The following is a 20,738-nucleotide window of genomic DNA, read 5'->3' as shown; positions in this document are numbered from 1 at the left end:
GAGCTGCACTAATCCAGGCAAGTGGAGAGTATTCCACCACACTCCTGACTTGTGTCTTGTAGATGGTGGAAAGGCTTTGGGGAGTCACTCGCCACAGAATACCCAGCCTCTGACCTGTTCTTGGAGCCACAGTGTTTATGTAGCAGGTCCAGTTAAGTTTCTGGTCAATGGTGTCCCCCAGGATGTTAATGGTGGGGGATTCGGCGATGGGGTTCCACCCCATTTTCTGACCCCATGTTAACTTGCAGCTCCTCAGATAGAAAAATATGATGAAACATTTTGCTAACCCTCCTAATAATATTGAATGTGGACAAACATCCTTACCACAGACGTTAGACTATATTCTTGATATCTCTTTATGCAGCAATCAAATTAAAAGTGATTACCAAAATCCCATTGACAATTATCAAAAATATAGCAACCCCAAAAATCCTTGGGTGCAGCTGACCTCTGCTCCTGACTCATCCAGAGTATCCCGGGTCAGGGGGCGGTCATCTAATTTTAATATCATGCCTGTATGGGTGCATCGTGAGTGTCTGCTGGGGTGGATGGTGGAAGCTGTGATGCTGGATGGCGGCTTGAGTGGGCCGCTTTGTAAGATGGCCAATCAAAAACACTTGCTGCCAACATTTCTGGGTTTCTGGGTCTTCCAGGCCATCATCTGGTCTGAAGACTCTAGTGGGCCCCTAAAGTGACCTGGACACCAGATTCTTCCCTGGCATCCAGAACATTGGCTGGATAGATGGTGGGAGGCAATGGAATTCTGGTATGGGGAATTCATCCCCCCAGCCCCACCTCCTCTGACATTAGGGGCCATGTTTGGGTGCATGGAAGTACCGTCTGCCCAGGCCCCATCAGATACTGAAAGCTTGGGTGGAAACCTGCCATTTTCAGGTCCTGTCCAGTTTAACCTCCCCTTCCACTGCACTCCCAGTCAATTTACACTGGAATTGTCCCTCAGGCGCCAGGGAAATTCAGGGCTAGTCTGTTTTAAGATTTGAAATATGGCAGGTCTCCCAAGGCTAACAACAAACGTCATAGTGGAGAAAGGGCCATTTTGTTGAAAAACTGGTGAATAGCCTGCAATTCATGACATGCTAATGAAACTGAGGGCGTGCTGGTATTGAAACATGCAATTCCTAAAAATTCAATTTCATTAGCAGGAATGAAACATAACAAATCACAAGGCACCTCCAGTAATGAATCTTTAACACTTTGAAGGAGCTAATGAACCATTTAACTGGTATAAAGTGTTGAAAATATTGTTATGTAGCCGTGGAGTGCTCTTTTATTTAAAATGGCTCAATAAGTCAATAAGCCAAGCCAGATTTACCAATCAGACACTCGCTGTCCTTGTGAATTGTGTAATGGAGAAGCACAATGACATTTTTGGTGCAGGAGAAAGTACCTTTCATATAAATTGAGGAAATAAGTGTGATAATACATCAGAGAGCCTATGAACGCTATGTCAGCAACTCAGAGGACCTGGAGGGAAATCTGGAATAAGATCCATATCTTCAAGAATAGTGCGAAGGTAAGCAATAATATTATTGCTCAATAGCAGTACAGGAGATATATAGGCATGAAGGGAAGTGGGAGTGATGGACTTTAATGTACAAATATTGTTGCACTGACACAGAGCAATGTCAGCAAGAATGTAACAGTTGTGAGTAGAAATTAAAATCGCAGGATTATGCAAATTACATAACAGAAACAGAGACACAGAAAATGCAGAGAGAAGCCTGGAGATTACAGTGTGCAGTATTCTTGTACAAATGCTTAATGCATTTTTATGAGATTCCTCTATCTGCTATGTTAGAGGCAATAACCCAGGAGAAAGGCTCCTCTTGTGCCCCAACCAAAAGTAAACATCTTTTCATGACGGTAATGCCCTTTAAGGCAGTCTGGTTGATTCGCTGCCTCAATATGGGTACAAAACCCACCTCAAGAATCCATGCTATTGCAGCTTACAAAGTATTTACAGCACAGAATCAGGCCATTCAGCCCAACAGGTCCATGCCGGTGTTTATGCTCCACACAAGCCTCCTCTCACCCCGCTTCATCTAACCCTATCAACATATCCTTCTATTCCTTTCTGCCTCATGTGCTTATCTAGCTTCTACTTAAATACATCTATGGTATTCGCCTCAACTACTCCCTGTGGTAGCGAGTTTCACATTCTCAATACTCTCTAGGTAAAGAAGTTTCTCCTGAATTCCCTATTGGAATTATTAGTGACCATCTTATATTTATGGCCCCTAGTTCTGGCCTCACCCGCAAGTGGAAACATCTCTGCGTCTACCCTATCAAATCTTTTCATAATCTTGAAGACCTGTATCAGGTCACCCCTCAGTCTTCTCTTTTCAAGAGAAAAGAGCCCCAGCCTGTTCAATCTTTCCTGATAGGTATAACCCCTCAGTTCTGATAGATTACAGTTGTAGCTCACAAGTCTGTCTTCCTTAAAGGCAGGAGAATACAAGCAGCAGCATGTGCAAGATTTCTGTAACCAGTTGAAACTACAAGGGTTCTATGTTATGATCTTCTAGGTCATGCTATTGTTTAATTGGATACTGGGCGGTAGGTGACGTGAGATTGACTTACAGTTGTGACCGGTGACTCTAAATTTGAGAGACTACCTAGTGTAAAACCCACAAAATTTGTAACAGAGGCCCAGGGGTAGATTTTCACTTTGTGCGATAGTGTAAAACTGTGCTAGCGAATCGGCAGCCCGTTTTACATCTCTCTCGATTTTTTAAATGGGCTGCCGCTATCACTCATTTTACACTATCGCACAAAGTCTAAAATCTACCCCCCGGGTTAGAATACTGCGTGCAGATTGGAGCACCCTGCTGTCAGAATGGCACTGGCAGATTGTCCCTACCCATTCACATTCACACTCAGCAGATTCCACAAAAATGCAAATTCCATCCTAAGGCTGCTGCAGTAACTCTTTCTACAAGTTTGACTACATTAGAGTGGGAATGTTTCCAGCCAAACAAGCAGCCAAGTTCCGTACCAAGTGTGCACTATGAATAATCATTACCCTTTAAAAATTTCTGTATTATCTATGTTGATATATATACATTGGCTCCCAGTTAAGCAATGCATCAATTTTAAAATTCTCATCCTTGTTTTCAAATCCCTCTATGGCCTCACCCCTTTTTTGTTTTTTGATAACGCTCCTGTGAAGCGCCTTGGGACGTTTTAGTACGTTAAAGACGCTATATAGATGTAAGTTGTTGTTGTTGATCTGTGTTTTTGTTTAACTTTTACAGTATATAGCAACATTCAAGTCCACTGGGCTAAATTTTAAACTTTTTTCTTCAGCCTAATCTCAGCCTCTGGACTTCTATGATTCTATGAACCTAGTTCACAGAGATACTATCCCATCCAACTCCTCATCCTTTCACAGAAACAGTATTCCCCTTTCTAATCCTTCCAGTTCATACTGGCATTCTTCTCCTCCCCTCACAACGCACGTAGCACACCTCCCCACCAAAGAAATTCAAACTGGTACTGTTCTTCCACACCCCATTCAAGCTCGCCCTCTTCTTTCATTTGTGCTGAAATTACGCTGAAAATGGCGATAAATTGTCTCCCCCTTTGTATGTTTCCCAAATAAAGACATGGGCCTAGAAATTCAGTCGCGTTTGCGCCCACTTATGGGCTATAGAGTGGTTTGCGCCGGAAGTTTTTTCGCGCCCGAAATTCAGTTGGTCCGTAACATCGACGTTAGCCGGTAGCGCTGCGCCGGCACCGATGACATCATCGGTGTGCGCAGCGCCCCGGTTCCAATGCAATTCCGGTCCGACCGCCAAATTCAGTTGCGGCCGCCTCTCCCGTGGCGGCCGCAAACAGCGTTTGCAAAACGGTGCCTTGCAGCTCCGAGAGGCCGGCGCATAAAGGTGGAGGGGCGGCCGGCCGCTTTCCCGGTGGCCGCCTGGCCGCACCTCCCTCCCCGGACTCCTGCACCACCCCCCCGCGGCATTGGTGTGTCACTCCCGCGAGCCCGGCACTTCTCCGTGGTGCCGGGCTCATTTGCCGGGGGAATCCAGTGGCGATCTCACGGCTGCAGGCAGCTCCTCCTTAAGAGAAGGAGGAGGCCTGCAGTACCCCAGCCTGCCGCACCGCATCGGGTGCCGCAGCGGCAGCTGGACGCCTGAAACTGACATTCTTCGCCCCAAACGAGGTGGCCAAACCCTCCAATAGCGCCCGCCTCCGTGTTGGGGCGGCGCAACTGAATTTCAGGCGGGCGCTACGGGAATCCGGCCGAGCGCTAAATTTCGGGCGCTAAAGACCTGGCGGGGCTATACCTAATTTCTAGGCCATGGTGCCTGCTGGCCCACTTTAAGATTTCGAGATGGACTATCTAAGTAATTGCACATCAAGACCTTTGTTATTCCAGCCCTTGAAGGAGAATTTCAATTGAACTCTTAGGCCTAGAAATTCAGTGCCCTTAGCGCCGATTTTGCGGCGCTAGAGGGCCTAGCGCTGCAATTGGCGCCGGTTCCTAAATTGCCTGGGGCCCTTCCGCGGCGGTAGACCGGTAGCGCTGCGCCAGCACCGATGACGTCATCGGTGTGCGCAGCGTCCCGGTTGCCGTGGTAACCCGGCCCCAAGCCGAAATTCAGTTGCGCCCGCCTCGCCCGTGGCAGGCGCAACTAAGACTCTGGCAACAGAGTCTTCCCCCAGTGTGCGCCGGCGCATAAAGGTGGAGCGGCGGCCGGCCGCGTTCCCGGCGGCCGCCTGCCCGCACCTCCCTTCCCGGACTCCTGCATTCCCCCCCCGCGGCCCTGATCGGTGTCTCATGCGAGCCCGGCACTTCCCCGAGGTGCCGGGCTCAGATGTCGGGTCAATCCGCCGGACAGTTGTCGGCTGCAGGCAGCTCCTCCTTAACAGGAGGAGGAGGCCTGCAGTTCCCCCGCCTGCCGCACCGCATCGGGTGCCGCAGCGGGGGATTAGCGCTGGGAAACCCAAGTTCACGCCCGTTTTGAGGCGCTAAAGGAGGGTTTTAGCGCCCGCCGCCGTCTGGGCCCGGCGCACCCGAATTTTCGTCGGGCGCTGCCGCATTACCGCTGGCGCAAACTTTCTGGCGCTACAGCCCTGGCAAGACCAGAACCCAATTTCTAGGCCTTAGAATGCAGCAATTCTTTCCATATCTTTTGCTGTAGCTAATCATCTGGTGGCACAATTTTGACATTACTGGATTGAGTTTACCCCATTTTAAGCACTGTTAGATGCAGATAGAGCTTATCTATTGCGCTGTGCAGTATGGAAACTCTGATGCTGTATTGCCCTCAAATTCCTGTGATGACAATGATAGCTCTGGTAAGGCAGGGAGCATGTCTCAATTGCAACACTTCTTTTATTAAAAAAACTACTTGAGTCATACTTCATAGGTTTCAGCAAATTGGTTTCAAACCTGTGAAAATGAGAATGTTTCCGATATTAAATGTTGGGTATCAGTATGTTTGCAATGTGCTTGCGCTCTGATTCACTAGAGCAGCGATAGGTTTGATGCCAACGATTCCTCGCACCATGTATGCTGCACCACTGAGTTTAGTGCCAAGTAAACAATAGACACTTCCACACAAGAGGGAGGGAATTCAGAGGGAGAATAACCCAAAGTGAGCCACAGAAGCCCGGGTGTATCTCCTTGCGGTGAGCTCAAGAGATTGGCAAATCATGGGGTCAGGTGTCGACTTGCTATCTTGATTAGGCAATGTGGGGGACAGTGTGGAAAGACCTAAAAGAAACATACACACAACTGGGGGTGGGAGGAGGTTGTCGTTCTGAAGAACTAAATTAAAATGTAAAAGACACCACACTTTAGAAAGGATGTCAAGACTTTGGAGAGGGTGCAGAGGAGATTAGCCAGAATAGTACCAGGGTTGAGGAAATTCAGTTATGTGGAGAGACTAGAGAAGCTGGGATTGTTCTCCTTAGAGCAAGGAAGGTTAAGGGGAGATTTAATAGAGGTGTTCAAAATTATGAGGGGTTTTGATAGAGTAGATCAGGAGAAATGGTTTCTACTGGCAGGAGGGTCGATAACCAGAAGATACAGATTTAAGATAATTGGCAAAAAAGCCAGGGGGAGATGAGGAGAATTTTTTTTTACTCAACGAGTTGTTATGATCTGTAATCCATTGCTTGAAAGGGTGGTGAAAGCAGATTCAATATTAACTTTTAAAAGGGAAGTGGATAAATACTTAAAAAGGAAAGATTTGCAGGGCTACAGGGAAAGAGCAGGGGAAGTGGGACTAATCAGATCGCTCTTTCAAAGAGCCGGCACAGGCACAATGGGCTGAATAGCTTCCTTCTGCGCTGTAAGGGGGCGATTTTCCCACTGGAGGCGGCTTTCTGTTTGGGTGGGTTCCAAACCCGCCTCCACTGATTGGTTTGAAAAAATTGCAATTTTCCCCTGATTGGCCAGTTGATTCCAGAGGTGTGGGATGCCCTTGGTCAATTAGTGTTTTGGGACTGAAACTCACCCCTGCTGACATCAGTTTTCCAGCCTCATTTAAGGGTTGCTTGCTGCCTTGGATCATTCCACTGGATTTCCAATGCTGCACCACCTGCAACATATTTTGAGAAACCACTATGTCCAATTCCAAGGCAAGGGCCTCCCCGAGGTTCTCGGATGAAGCGCTGCAAATGTGGGTTGAGGGGGTGAGAGCTAGCAGGGAGGTGCTCTTCCCCTCATCTGAGAGGAAGAGGCCTCCCAAAGAAACCAAGGTGTGGGTCCAGCTGGCAAGGGATATAACCTCCAGATCTGTGCAGATTGGGTGAATGTTTAAGTGTATTGATGAAATGCCATCCCTGTTGGAAAGCATTAAAATGATTTGATGGCAAAATGTTGGCGTGATGGCATATCTTTTTTCGCCTTAGGCATTACGGGCTCTGCGACACTTGCATTGTCAGGTTGGTGGTCAAAGTGAAAGGAGGCCAGAGAGTCATGTCCATTGTCTATGATGTCTTAAGATGGAGCCAAGGACATGTGCTAACATGGGCAACCTATGCAAATCTGGCCAGGATAAGGGCATCCCTTGCATCAAGGGCAGCCATGTGCTTGCATGCTGCTGCCGCTGCTGCTGGTCAATAGATTGCCGCTCAGTCCTCTTCCTGCTCCTCCTCCTCCTCCTCTCCTCCTCCTCCTCCTCCTCCTCATCTGAGGAGGCTTGGAACTGAGCCACTTGCTCATCAGGAAGGTGCAAGCCACGACGCTGTGCCATGTTGTGCAGTGCACAGCAGACCACGACCATTCTGGAGACTCTGTCTGCTGAATACTGCAGGTCTGCACCTGATCGGTGTCAGGGTTGCTGTCACGGGGCCGTGTAGACACGGGGCTGTGCTGTCCGGGCGAGGCTGGTTCTGGACCCAAGTGCAGACAGACGAGGCGAGAAGCAGATATGCAGTCTTAAATAACAGTACTTTACTGGAATCACACAGGTAAACAGTACAAACATAGGAGCTCAAGACAAGCTACCACATAGGCAAACGGCTAGTCAAGATAGGAACTCAAGACAAGCTACCATGAGGCAACCGGCTTGTCAAGACTGAGCTCAAGACAAGCTACCACAGGGCAACCGGCTTGTCAAGATAGGAACTCAAGACAAGCTACAGTGAGGCAACCGGCTTGTCAAGACTGAGCTCGAGACAAGCTACCACAGGGCAACCGGCTTGTCCAAACTGAGCACCTTATCAAGACTGAGCAACTTGTCAGCACCTTGTCAAGACCGAGAACAAAGGGAAAAACCACAGAACTTAAATACAAGCAAAACATAACAGAGATAAACAGTTATAGACATAGGAGCTCAAGACAAGCAACCACTAAGGCAACCGGCTTGTCAAGGCAAGCTACCACAGGGCAACAAGCTTGTCAAGACTGAGCACCTAGTCGAGACTGAGCACCTAGTCGAGACTGAGCACCTAGTCGAGACTGAGCACCTAGTCGAGACTAACTCCCTTGTCAGGACTGAGCCCAGAGGGAAGAAACCCCAGAACTTAAATACAAGCAAAAACAGGTGAAACCAATAAACCAGATGAAAGGCAGTTAAGTAATAAACAGGAGAAACAAGTAACAATTAACAAAGGGAAACAAACAAGTGAAGGTGCCATCTAGGGGTTACTGAGGGAACTAACCGGCACCCTCACAATCGGTCAAGGCATCAGAAGCGCATCTTCAACAACCCAATGATTTGCTTGATGATGGACCTGGTTGAAGTGTGGCTGGCGTTGTGGCACTCTTCAGCCTTGTTAGCTGGCCTCCTGATTGGCGTCATTAGCCACTTCTTCAGGGGTAGCCTTTGTCACCAAGGAGCCATCCGTTAAGTTGGTTTGGCGGATTGAAAAGCGGAGGAACACTAGAGTTCTGCAGAATGAAAGAGTATTGGCAACTACCACAGAACTTGCCACAAACATGCAAAAACACCTTCTTGTGGTTACACACCAGCTGTACGTTGAGGGACAGCTGGGTTGCAATGGGGTGCCCTAAGGGCCACATGTGTGCAGTCTATGATGCCCTGCACCATTGGCAAGCCTGCCATATTTGCAAAGCCAACTGAACATGTGGTTATACTTGCTTGATCCCCTGAGAACTGGATGTAATTGTGCGCCTTAGTGAAAAGGGCATCAGTAACCTGTGTGATGCAACTGTGGGCGGCCGACTGGGAGATGCCGCTGATGTCTGCTGATGATCCCTGGAAGGAGCCTGAGGCAAAGAAGTTGAGTGCGGTGGTGACTTTGACAGCCACTGGTAAGGGGTGTTCACCCGTTCCTCTGGGCACCAGGTCTTGGTGCAGCAGTGTGCAAATGTCTCGGACAAACTCTCGCGAAAGTCTCAGCCTCCTTTGGCACTGCTGCTCACTCATGTTGAGGTAGCTCATCTTCTGTCTGTAAACCCTCTGTCGGGGGTATCTCCTGTGGCGAGGTGCCTCAATGCGCTAGTGCCTTCTGCCCTGTGTAGCATCAGGTGGCTGAGCAGGAGGTTGGGGCTCCTGCTGCTGTTGCTGCTGAGCTGCCTGGTTCTGCTGCTGCCGTGGATGCTCCTCATCTGAATCTGAGGTCCATGGTGAAAGGAAATGAATGGTTCCCATGCTGCTTGCAGATGTCTCCATTGGGGAAGCGCTCATTCCAAGCGAGGAAAGGGTCTTCCTAGGAGATCCCACAGTTGATAGATAGAAGCTGCAGCACCTCTGACTTCGGTAGGCCTGCTAAAAGTGCTGAAAGACCTTTTAAAGCAAAGTTCTGACACCTTCAACTAATCCCTGATGAAAGCTCCATTTTAATGGTAGAGCTCCCACTTATCAACCCGCCAGGTTTAGCTGGCGTGGTTTAGGAGGGTCGTGGAACATGCTGAAAACGTGGAAAAATAACGAGGGCCTCTCAAAATAGGAATAGAGAGGCCCTTAACTACCATTTAAGGCTCTTAACCTCTCTGACCTGCTGGGACGGGACTGATTCCCACCCAGCAAAATTGCACGGAGGCGGGTCGGAGGCGGGTTCCGAACCCGCACTTAGTTTTTCCGATTTTCCTGCCTCCAAACCCGCCTCCTCGGAGCTGGGAAAATCACTCCCAGTGTCTTTTTATTTACTCTATCTAAACCCTTCATGATTTTATACACCTCTATCAAATCTCCTCTTAGCCTTCTCTGCTCTAAGGAGAACAACCTTTGTACAGACTGAACTATGTTTAGAGTGATGTACAATTAAAAAAAATATATTCACTGAAGCATAAAAAATAGGCAGAGGGCTGGATTTTCTGAATGGGAAGCTTTTGGAGGCGGGACTGCTGCTTGCCGGCTTTCAATCCTGCCTCCATCAGCTTCTGGCCAACCAGTGGGATTTTCCCCTGATTGACCTTGTTAAGCCCGCTCAGCAGGCCAATTAGGGGGAAGTCAGTGACAGAGTACGTCAACGTATGATGTGCCATCTGTCAAGAAGTTTTGAAAGAAGAAATGTCACCGTTTGACAGCTGTGTGAAGCTGTCAAACAGTGACATTCTGTGTAGTTTGATGAGACCTTGTGTTCAGGACTCATCAAACCTTTCAACTTTGCAGAAATCATGGGGCTGTTGGTTCGGAGGATCCAACAGCCAGTCTGTGATATCTACAATAGAGATGTCGGGACTCCGGCTCCACAGCGGCTGAAGGCTGTAGGCAGAAACAAAGGTAAGTGAACATTTTCTAACACTTTACACTCACCTTACGTACTTACCACTCCACACTTGCACCCATCACTCACCTCTACATCACACTTTCAGACCCCTCCGACCCCCGCAGAACTCCTACTCGTCTCCTGGCGGGGTTTTCCGACGTCAGGAAGCCTGTACTTCGGAACTAAAAATGGGGATAATCCTATTTTCTGCCTGTTAACTACCTGTTAACAGGCAATTAATAGGCTTTAATCCCTTTCCCGCCTCGAGGAGACGGGACCCGGGGCAGGACAGCTTCCCGCCTCCTGGCAAGAGGGCACGGAGGCGGGTTGGGGGCGGGTTTGCCACCAGCCCCCAAATTTTGCAACTTTACCGGCAGTCCCGCCTCCATACCCGCCTCCTCGGGGATGACAAAATCTAACCCATAATGTTTGTAGGAGAGAATGAGAACCAGTTCACAAGTGATCAATATAACCCTCTAGCATTCCAGACAGTCTCTTGGAATGGAATAGCTCCTTTAGGTGAATCAGATGAGCCTTCTCTTACTTTTTGGTAAATATTAATAAATTCACTGATCCTGTGCTCCCAGTGGGGAGTTGCACCTAAATGGAGTGTGAGGTTATAGCATTGTAGCCCTGCCCTTGATTTGTGCTCCTTTCGAGTGTATGGGCTGAATCTTCCGGGGTGGTAGCAGGCGAGATCGGTGGTGGGTTGGGTGGGAAAGTTGTTATTTTTGACAGTGGGTCGGGAACCTGCTGTCATATCACTCCCACGTGCCTTTCCCCCAGGCACGCCTGTCATCGTGGAGCTGACCTGACCGGCAACGGCGGGGGACCCAATTGAAACCATTATGAGGTCCTTTACAGGCACTTAAGAGCCTTTTTTCACTTACTTTTTAAATTTCCCTGCATGGCCACGGGATTCACGCAGCTCGGGAAGCATGTCTGTCAACCTGAGGCGGGAGTTCCGTGGCTATTGCTCCAGCTGATTACTTGACAGCATGGAAAACAAGCCAAATAAAAACATGTTGATTACATCAGCTAACAGACTAATGGAGATTCTGTTCTACTTGAAAAGTTACTGGTAAATGTTAATTCAGAAATTCCTAAAGAGATGTAAGTGCTACCCTGGATGGTGAGGGAAATACATTTTTCACTGGCCATTCTCGGCTGTTGCCTTCCAACTCAACAGTAATTGCAATGAATTGATCTGCACTATAAAAATGACATACCATTTAAATAAATTTTTGTGTTGTTTCTGGTCAGGTTTTTCTCACAGTATACAGTGATTGTCCAGTTACACATTAAATCAAGTCGTCAACCGTAACAATTTCATTCTCATCACTCATTCCACTGGTTCAATTTGCTTTCAGCCCCTGAATATGACTAATTTAATTTTTCAGTCTGAGACTTTAGGGTGAATTTCTGTGGAGGTTCTCTCACTTGTTCATTGTTAAGTTCAATGGAAGAGCTGCAAAAATCCCAGAAACATATTGTAAGCACCACTTACACTGTTTGTCAGAGATTCTGCAGCTCCTCCGCTGAACTTGCATAAGATTGTAAATCCACCCCTTTACAATTACATTTAAAATCTGCTTAATTTTATGTATTACCTATGCACACACATCTTTTATTTGTACCAGTTACTGATACAAAAGTCTATAGATTTATGACTAAAGCACCAATAACTTCCCAATTAATGTACTTTTTAAATTATGTTCTTGATTGTATTTGTAGATGGAGTCATATTACTTAATGATAATATTATTTAAATATTTCTTTGTCACTCATATATAACTTTTGTTATATTATTGTAGAGTAAAGATTCAACACCCATTATGTTAGATTAAACTTAAAATTTAATGTGGCCAGGATCCCTTTAAGGATCCTGACTTAAAACGTGACATGAATGACGTCACCAGACCCGCTAATTGGGCTAGGTAACGCGCTGGGCAGGCTTAATAGGCCCCATTAAGGTAAGTTCATTTTCTACAGTGAGATGAAGCCAGCAGCGGGGTCGTGACCTGCCACGAACTCCGGCCGCACTGGACCCGCCCAGCCTAATTCTGGCCTAAGTATCTGCTGAAAGCATGGGGTCACCAAATTGTTCTTTTAATACAGTCTCAAAGTGTATCTTATGAGATAAGATGTTACAAGGAATATACGTGAGCCTCAAACACCCATGGAACCGGTTTTATCCTTGGGAAGAATTATTGACCATTGAATAATTCATGTGTAAATTCAGTGTCTCCGCAGTCCCAGTGAGGAGCCACACCCAAAGGGAGCAGTGAACTTAGTGCTCAGAAACACAGCCCATCGGGTGACCGTGTTAGCTCCGCAAAGAGCTGTCTAATGCAATTTTCAGGGCTATGGGGGAAGAGCAGGGGAATGGGACTAATTGGACAGCTCTTTCAAAGAGCTGGCATTGGCACAATGGGCTAAATGGCCTCCTTTTGTGCTGTATAATTCTATGATTTTATGAATTAAACAATTGAAGAGTCCTCCTGGGCTGATCTTGTGGACCTCCAGTAGCAAGTCCAAAGCAGCACCAGCAAAGGGGGCAAGACTGGTTGTTCCTAATCTTATGCCTTATCTCTTCCTGTATGCTACTGTAACATTTTATGGATGCAAGTTGGAAAAACCGATTGACAAGATGATCCTCCAGCTCACGGCTGTCAGTAAGTGATTGACACTCAGGTTAAACAGATAGTGCCAGGTTAGCCTTTGTTCACGAAGAGGTAGTCTAATAGTAATCCTATACTGCTGTACTGTAAGCAATTACAGGAAACTTTCGATTTACCGGCACCTAAATAACCGGAAATGTCGGTTAACCGGCAAAATTCAGGAGTCGGTTCAGGTAACTTTTATTACTTGCACAACAACAAATGGAGGAAGGCAAGGGTGTGGCTGCAGCTGTTGCTAAGCTACAGAGACGCTTGTGACTTGTGGACATTGTTTTGAAGCTAAGCAACAGGGTTTGTTGCTTTATACGGAGCTCTCAGCTCCGTATCTTTTACTATAGCTTTCGGTTATCCGGAATTTTTGATGAACCGGCACCACGTCGGTCCCGTCCATGCCGGATAATAAAAAGTTTCCTGTAGTCCCAGAACAAGACGATAATCCATCAGATGAAAGGCAATAATCCAAGCCATTGTGTGTTTATGAAGGGCTAGTCACACCAAGAACATTTTCTGGAAATTCTTTGGGGATGGGACTGAGTTGGGGATGATGGTACTATGTGTGATGAAATATATGCCTTCATCAGCCACTGTGTTTTACCTGCTCTGTATTGTGTGTACCGCCCCCTTTGTTCCTATTGTGTGTATTGGCTACACCCCTGTCTTTTGTTATATAAAGGTCTCAAGAGCTGTATGAGTCATTTCTACCAGACGAATCCGATGTGGAAAGACCTGCATGTTCGCAATGTTCTTAGTGATTAAAAGCCTTCTGTTGAATCCTTTAAACTCCTTGGCCTAGAAATTGGGTTCTGGTCTTGCCAGGGCTGTAGCGCCAGAAAGTTTGCGCCAGTGGTAATGCGGCAGCGCCCGACGAAAATTCGGGTGCGCCGGGCCCAGATGGCGGCGGGCGCTAAAACCCTCCTTTAGCGCCTCAAAACGGGCGTGAACTTGGGTTTCCCGGCGCTAATCCCCCGCTGCGGCACCCGATGCGGTGCGGCAGGCGGGGGAACTGCAGGCCTCCTCCTCCTGTTAAGGAGGAGCTGCCTGCAGCCGACAACTGTCCGGCGGATTGACCCGACATCTGAGCCCGGCACCTCGGGGAAGTGCCGGGCTCGCATGAGACACTGATCAGGGCCGCGGGGGGGGGAATGCAGGAGTCCGGGAAGGGAGGTGCGGGCAGGCGGCCGCCGGGAACGCGGCCGGCCGCCGCTCCACCTTTATGCGCCGGCGCACACTGGGGGAAGACTCTGTTGCCAGAGTCTTAGTTGCGCCTGCCACGGGCGAGGCGGGCGCAACTGAATTTCGGCTTAGGGCCGGGTTACCACGGCAACCGGGACGCTGCGCACACCGATGACGTCATCGGTGCCGGCGCAGCGCTACCGGTCTACCGCCGCGGAAGGGCCCCAGGCAATTTAGGAACCGGCGCCAATTGCAGCGCTAGGCCCTCTAGCGCCGCAAAATCGGCGCTAAGGGCACTGAATTTCTAGGCCCTTGTCTTTGAGTTATTGAAGGCACATCACTATGGTTACTTAGTATAATATAATTTTGACTTTTAGCAAACATTTAATAAGGTCCCTCACAATGGGCCTATGGCTAACATAAAATCTCATTAAATAAAAAAAGAAAGCTGTCAACTGGAAACCGAATCCTTCAGAAAAATAGTTTTAATAGAACAGATTCAACCTAATCAGTTTGCACTTGCGGGTGGGACCAGAACTAGGGGTCATAAATATAAGATCGTCACTAATTAATCCAATAGGGAATTCAGCAGAACTTCTTTACCCAGAGAGTGGTTAGAATGTGGAAATTGCTACTACAAGGCGTAGTTGAGGCAAATAGCATAGATGCATTTAAGGGGAAGCTAGATAAACACAAGAGGGAGAAAGGAATAGAAGGATATGGTGATGGGGTTAAATGAAGAAGGGTGGGAGGAGACTTGTGTGGAGCATAAACACCAGCATGGCTCTATTCGGCTGAATGGCCTGTTTCTGTGCTGTAAATACTTTGTAATACTCCCTGGACTGTTACCAGGCCAGTCACCTCCCATTGGTTCTCCTAACTATGTATCCTTACTTTTACAGGCATATCCCTAGATGTGGATGCAGATCGTGATGGTATAGTCGAGAACAATAATCCAAATAAGGTGCTGAGGAAAAAAATAGAAGTCTTCACAGTTTATCTTTTACAAGATATTGGGGGTCATTTTCACCTTCGCTGCTTGGGTAGTAAAGTGACGGAGTGGATCGCCCGCCCATTGTCGAATCCGCCCAATTTTTCTTCTTCCATCTCACAATGCCTTCTGATCCTCTACTTTAGGGAATACACATTTCTGCCCCAATCTCCTAGGAAATAAAAATAAGCTGTGCTGTTAAATATCTCAGTGATGCTCATTACCACTTCTCAGCAGATATCAATCTAGCTGCTTTTAAAGGTGCCAGTTGACCCTGAATAAGTACCTTCTCGGGGAGTTGTCAGCACTCAGGCAGCTTTTCACAGAATCACAGAAACCCCACAGTGCAGATAGAGGCCATTTCGGCCCATCGAGCCTGCACCGACACATATCCCACCCGATCCCCGTAACCCCTACACCAACACATATCCCACCCTATCCCCGTAACCCCACGTATTTAATCCCCCTAACACTAAGGGTCAGAATGAAGTATGAATGAATTTAGCCACTCAACTCTCAAAGCCTGGAATTAATGCTGCAGGTTAAAACATACAAGCACGCCATAGGGGAAAGACTGCTGATGGGGAGTCACACCCACCGGCAGAAGACAGTAGAAATTTGGGTGTGTGCTGCGCACAATTACCTGACCATTAACATGCACAGACTCGTAAAATTACCCATAATATGCTGGTATTAAATTACTTCCTGTACTATTTTAACAACAACTTGCATTTATATGGTGCCTTTAACATCCCAAGGTGCTTCACAGGAGGGTTATCAGACAAAATTTGACACTGAGCCACCTAAGGAAATATTAGGGCAAATACCCAAAGCTTGGCCAAAGAGATAGGTCTTAAGGAGTGTCTTAAAGGAGGAGAGAGAGGTACAGAGATGGACAGGGTTAGGGAGGGAATTCCAGAGCTTGGGGCCTAGACAGCTAATGCCATGGCTAAATGGTGGGGCGAAGTAAATCAGGTTTGCGCAAGATAACAGGGAAACAGTGCCTCTGTTGTAATAGCAGAGGATGGAATTTCATACAAATATGCAAAGTGTCCGCACGCTCCTATATCACAGCATAATTTCAAGGCCCAATTATTTTCTTTATCAGGCTTCTTGGTCGTGGGGTGCTAATGGACATGGAGCTGTTCTTCTTGTGAACTGTGACAAGGATAATTTGTCTGCTTCTGAACTTGACAACAGTGATGATGCAGTGCCCTTATTTGAAGGTACATGCTGGCTGAGTCAGGTGCAGTTAGACTGGTGTGAGTCAGATCTTTTAGAGAGTACGTCAAAAAAATTGAGGCGTGACTAAAAAAACCCCATAAAATCACCTCTTTATTTGCCTTAAAAACGAAGCTACCCCCATTATTGCACTGACAACTGTGGATGTTTCTCTCTTTTTACAGACCGGCGCGGACACGATGGGCCGAAGGGCCTCTATCCGTGCTGTATTACTCTATGACTCTATGATACGTCTAGAATGGTCCTGAGGACCGAAGAAGCCCAAATCTCTGCCACCTGGCTACAAACTCCAGCTGTACATTTCAACTTCCGACAATGAGAAAGTGCAGGTCTTTCAGCACAACCTTAGTGAGTTTCCCATCCTACGAGTCTATCTGTCTGTCCAGCAGGAGTATATCTTACTTAAGCGCCCTCAGGCTTCCCTTTCTCCTACAATGTTCAGGTTTTTAAAACCCAAGCCTTGGCTCTTTCACCCAGGTTTCTGAAATTAAAAAATAATCCATCACAAGAGAAACTCCGCCTGCACAAAGGATTTGTATGTCTGCCTACAAGAGTTGTGTGTACTTGAGGGATCTTGAACACTAGACCACAATAGAGAATCTATATGGGTGGAGCTAAGAAATAGCGAGGGGCGAAAAACATTAATAGGAGTGGTATATAGGCCTCCAAATAGTAAAATAGAGGTTAGGGAGGGCATCACGAGGGAAATTAGAGAAGCGTGCAATAAGAGCACAGCTGTCATCATAGGTGACTTTAACTTACATATAGATTGGACTAGCCTAATCAGTAAAAATAATGAGGAGGAGGAATTCCTTGAGTGTTTAAGGGATGGTTATCTGGATCAATATGTCGAGGAACCAACTCGGGAACAGGCTATATTGGACTGGGTACTGTGCAATGAGAAGGGACTAATCAGTAATCTTGTTGTACGGGGACCCTTGGGTCAGAGCGATCATAACATGATCGATTTCTCACTCGAAATGGAGAGCGAAGAAATTGACTCAGAGACTAAGGTCCTGAATTTAAACAAGGGGAATTATGATGCCATGAGACGGGAACTGAGTAGGTCTGATTGGACAACGTTCCTGAGAGGACTGGAGGTAGATAAACAATGGCAAACATTTAAAGATAGAATGACAAAATTGCAAAAATTGTTTATACCAATCTGGCATAAAAGGAAATCTAAAAAGGTGACTCAACCGTGGATAACAGGGGAAATTAGAGACAGCATAAAATCCAAAGATAGGGCGTATAAAATAGCCAAAAAAAGCGCCAGAGCGGAAGATTGGGAACAGTTTAAGATAGAGCAAAGGAGGGCAAAGGGCATGATCAAGAGGGGCAAAATAGCTTACGAAAACAAGCTGGCGGAAAATATAAAAACTAACTCCAAAAGCTTTTATAAATATATCAAAAGGAAAAGACTGGTGAAAACCAAAGTTGGTCCATTGCAGTCAGATACGGGGGAATATATAATGGGAAATAAGGAAATGGCAGATCAACTAAATGCATACTTTGGGTCAGTCTTTACGAAGGAAGACACAAAAAACCTCCCTGGGATATCGGGAAAAATAGGGACATTGGCAAAGGAGGAACTGACGCAAATCAATATCTCTAAGGATATGGTGTTAAGGAAGCTAAAGGGATTGAAGGTGGACAAATCCCCAGGGCCTGATAACATGCATCCTAGGGTACTGAAGGAGGTGGCCCTAGAGATAGCGGATGCACTAAGGATGATTTTTCAGAATTCATTAGACTCGGGAACAGTGCCGATGGATTGGAGGGTAGCTAACGTTACCCCACTATTCAAAAAGGGGGGTAGGGAAAAAGCAGGTAATTACAGACCTGTAAGCCTTACATCAGTTGTGGGCAAAATGCTGGAGTCCATCATTAAGGATGAAATAGCGGAGCACTTAGCAAATGGGGACAGGATAGGACAGAGTCAACATGGATTTACAAAGGGTAAATCGTGCTTGACTAATCTATTGGAATTTTTTGAGGGAGTAACTGGTAGAATAGATGGGGGAGAGCCAGTAGATGTGGTGTACCTGGACTTCCAAAAGGCCTTCGATAAGGTCCCACATAAAAGATTAGCATGGAAAATTGAGGCTCATGGGATAAAGGGGAAAGTTTTGGCGTGGATAGGGAACTGGCTGTCAGATAGAAAACAGAGAGTTGGAATAAACGGCTCATTTTCTGAATGGCAGGCAGTAACAAGTGGGGTACCACAGGGATCTGTCCTGGGCCCCCAGCTGTTCACAATTTACATTAATGACCTGGATCAGGGAGTCGGATGCAGCATTTCCAAATTTGCAGACGACACTAAACTAGGAGGTGGGATGGGCTCAGAGGAAGAGACCAGGAAGCTCCAGAGCGATTTGGACAGACTGGGCGATTGGGCGGATAAATGGCAGATGCACTATAATGTGGACAAGTGCGAAGTTATCCACCTTGGGTGCAGGAACGGGAGGGCAAATTATTATTTAAATGGCAATAGATTGGGAGAGGGGGAAGTACAGAGAGACCTGGGTGTTCTTGTACACCAGTCACTGAAGGCGAGCATGCAGGTGCAACAGGCGGTCAAGAAGGCAAACGGTATGCTGGCCTTCATAGCAAAAGGGTTAGAATACAGGAACAGGGATACCTTGCTGCAGCTGTACAGGGCACTGGTGAGACCACACCTCGAGTACTGTGTACAGTTTTGGTCGCCTCATCTGAGGAAGGATGTTCTTGCCATGGAGGGGGTGCAGCGGCGATTCACCAGGCTGATACCAGGAATGGCGGGAATGACCTATGAGGAGAGACTATGTAGTTTAGGGATGTACACACTGGAGTTTAGAAGATTGAGAGGGGACCTCATAGAAGTGTATAAAATTCTGACAGGTCTAGACAGACTGGATGCAGAAGGAATGTTTCCCTTGGCGGGTGAAAACAGAACTAGAGGACATAATTTAAGGATAAGGGCTAAACCATTTAGGACAGAGATGAGGGGGAATTTCTTCACTCAGAGAGTGGTGAACCTGTGGAACTCATTGCCACAGAGGGCAGTGTACGCCAGCTCATTAAATATATTTAAGAGGGAATTAGATATATTTCTACGGGCAAAAGGGGTTAAGGGTTACGGAGAGAAGGCGGGGACGGGATACTGAATTAAAGGATCAGCCATGATCTCATTAAATGGCGGAGCAGGCACGAAGGGCCGAATGGCCTACTCCTGCTCCTATCTTCTATGTATGTATCTATGTAGAACAGACATATAGGCCTTGATATTGACCACCCCCTCCCGCCCCGCCCCCCACCAATGATGGGCGGGGGGGTTAAAGATTAAAAATCGGTGGCGGCGGGTAGCGTGCGGTGTGAGTGTCCCTACTAGGAGAGGCGGGACACTTCATTAACATATTTAAAATCAGGCTCCCACAGTGCAATTGGGAGCCTGATTTAAATTTAACAGCTCCCGGACGGGTTTCCCAGGGCTGAGGAAACCCGACAGCTCCAGCAGGTTAGTGCTTTTTACAGCACTCCTTGTGGGCCAGGAGGAGTAGGATTGCTCCCCCCAGCCCCTCAAGGAAGCCTTTGGCCTCTCTTCTGCCGATCGGGGCCTTTCCTCACTGCTGCTTTCACCAACCACGCCCCCCACCACCATCAAACCTCGATCTCTTGGGGCTCCCTCCCTCCAGATTGTTGGGCTCAGGCACAATGGGGCAAATGGCCTCCTTCTGTGCTGTATCATTCTATATACCAAGAGGGAAAAATTTGGTATCGCCCCATTTGGGGCGCCATTATCGGCCGTGCGCAAAGTTTAGCACCTGGCGCTAATTATCACCTCCGACAGCAAACTTGGCTTTTATCGCCCCTGGAGGTGATTGGAGCGTTAAATCAGGCGCTTCACACCTGTCTTAAGGCGCAAAGGTCGAGGGGCGAGGCGCTACCTCAGAGCACTGGCGAAGCAAGGAAGGGCAAATCCAAATAAACCTGCAAAGTGCTGCTCAGTACTGAAAACTCCTTCACACAGCGTTGAATCTCTCCAGAAGTCTCTCTCTCTCAGAATGCGTGGTGCAAAAATGTCACCGACAAAAAAAGGCAGGAAGCGGTCGCCTTTAGATAGCGCTCCCCTAGTCCCTTTCTGACAGCATAACGCTCCCCTCAACCTGTTGTTGCTAGCGGCAGGTGGTAAGGCAGGGGGCGCCACTCAATATCCGGTCCGGGGCACTAATGGGGCGTTGTGCACTCGACTGACGTCACGATCTGCCGGCGCAGGAGATCGTGGCGGTAGTGTTTAGCGCCGCCGCAAAATGTCAAGTTAATTTCGCGAGCGGCGCAAACATTGCTGCGCCCGGGCGCTAGTTGCTTTGCGTTCCATTAGCGCCCTCTTAAGGCGCTAACGGGAGGCGCAAACAACTGAATTTTCCCCCCAATAATGTAAAACATAATTTTCAAATTTAGATTTCATGGTACCAAGTTGTACTGAATAAAGCAAAGGGGATTACTGCTGGAAATTG

The 20,738-nt window shown here is 47.4% G+C and overlaps 1 protein-coding gene across 1 annotated transcript in view; it reads left to right on the top strand.

The window, feature by feature from the left end:
* Window positions 1-1,465: 1,465 nt before the first annotated feature.
* The window catches only part of LOC147100576 (protein-arginine deiminase type-2-like), a 42,383-nt gene continuing 23,110 nt past the window's right edge, over window positions 1,466-20,738 (top strand). Inside the window, exons 1-4 of the mRNA XM_085967548.1 lie at window positions 1,466-1,534; window positions 12,650-12,830; window positions 14,912-14,973; window positions 16,109-16,246. Coding sequence (XP_085823674.1) covers window positions 1,466-1,534; window positions 12,650-12,830; window positions 14,912-14,973; window positions 16,109-16,246 — 450 coding nt within the window. The remainder of the gene's footprint in view (window positions 1,535-12,649; window positions 12,831-14,911; window positions 14,974-16,108; window positions 16,247-20,738) is intronic.

Source organism: Somniosus microcephalus, chromosome 25 (genome assembly GCF_052327205.1).
Source record: "Somniosus microcephalus isolate GS21.2 chromosome 25, FLI_Smic_1.0, whole genome shotgun sequence".
NCBI lineage: Eukaryota > Metazoa > Chordata > Chondrichthyes > Squaliformes > Somniosidae > Somniosus > Somniosus microcephalus.
This window is presented reverse-complemented; position numbering and strand designations above follow the sequence as displayed.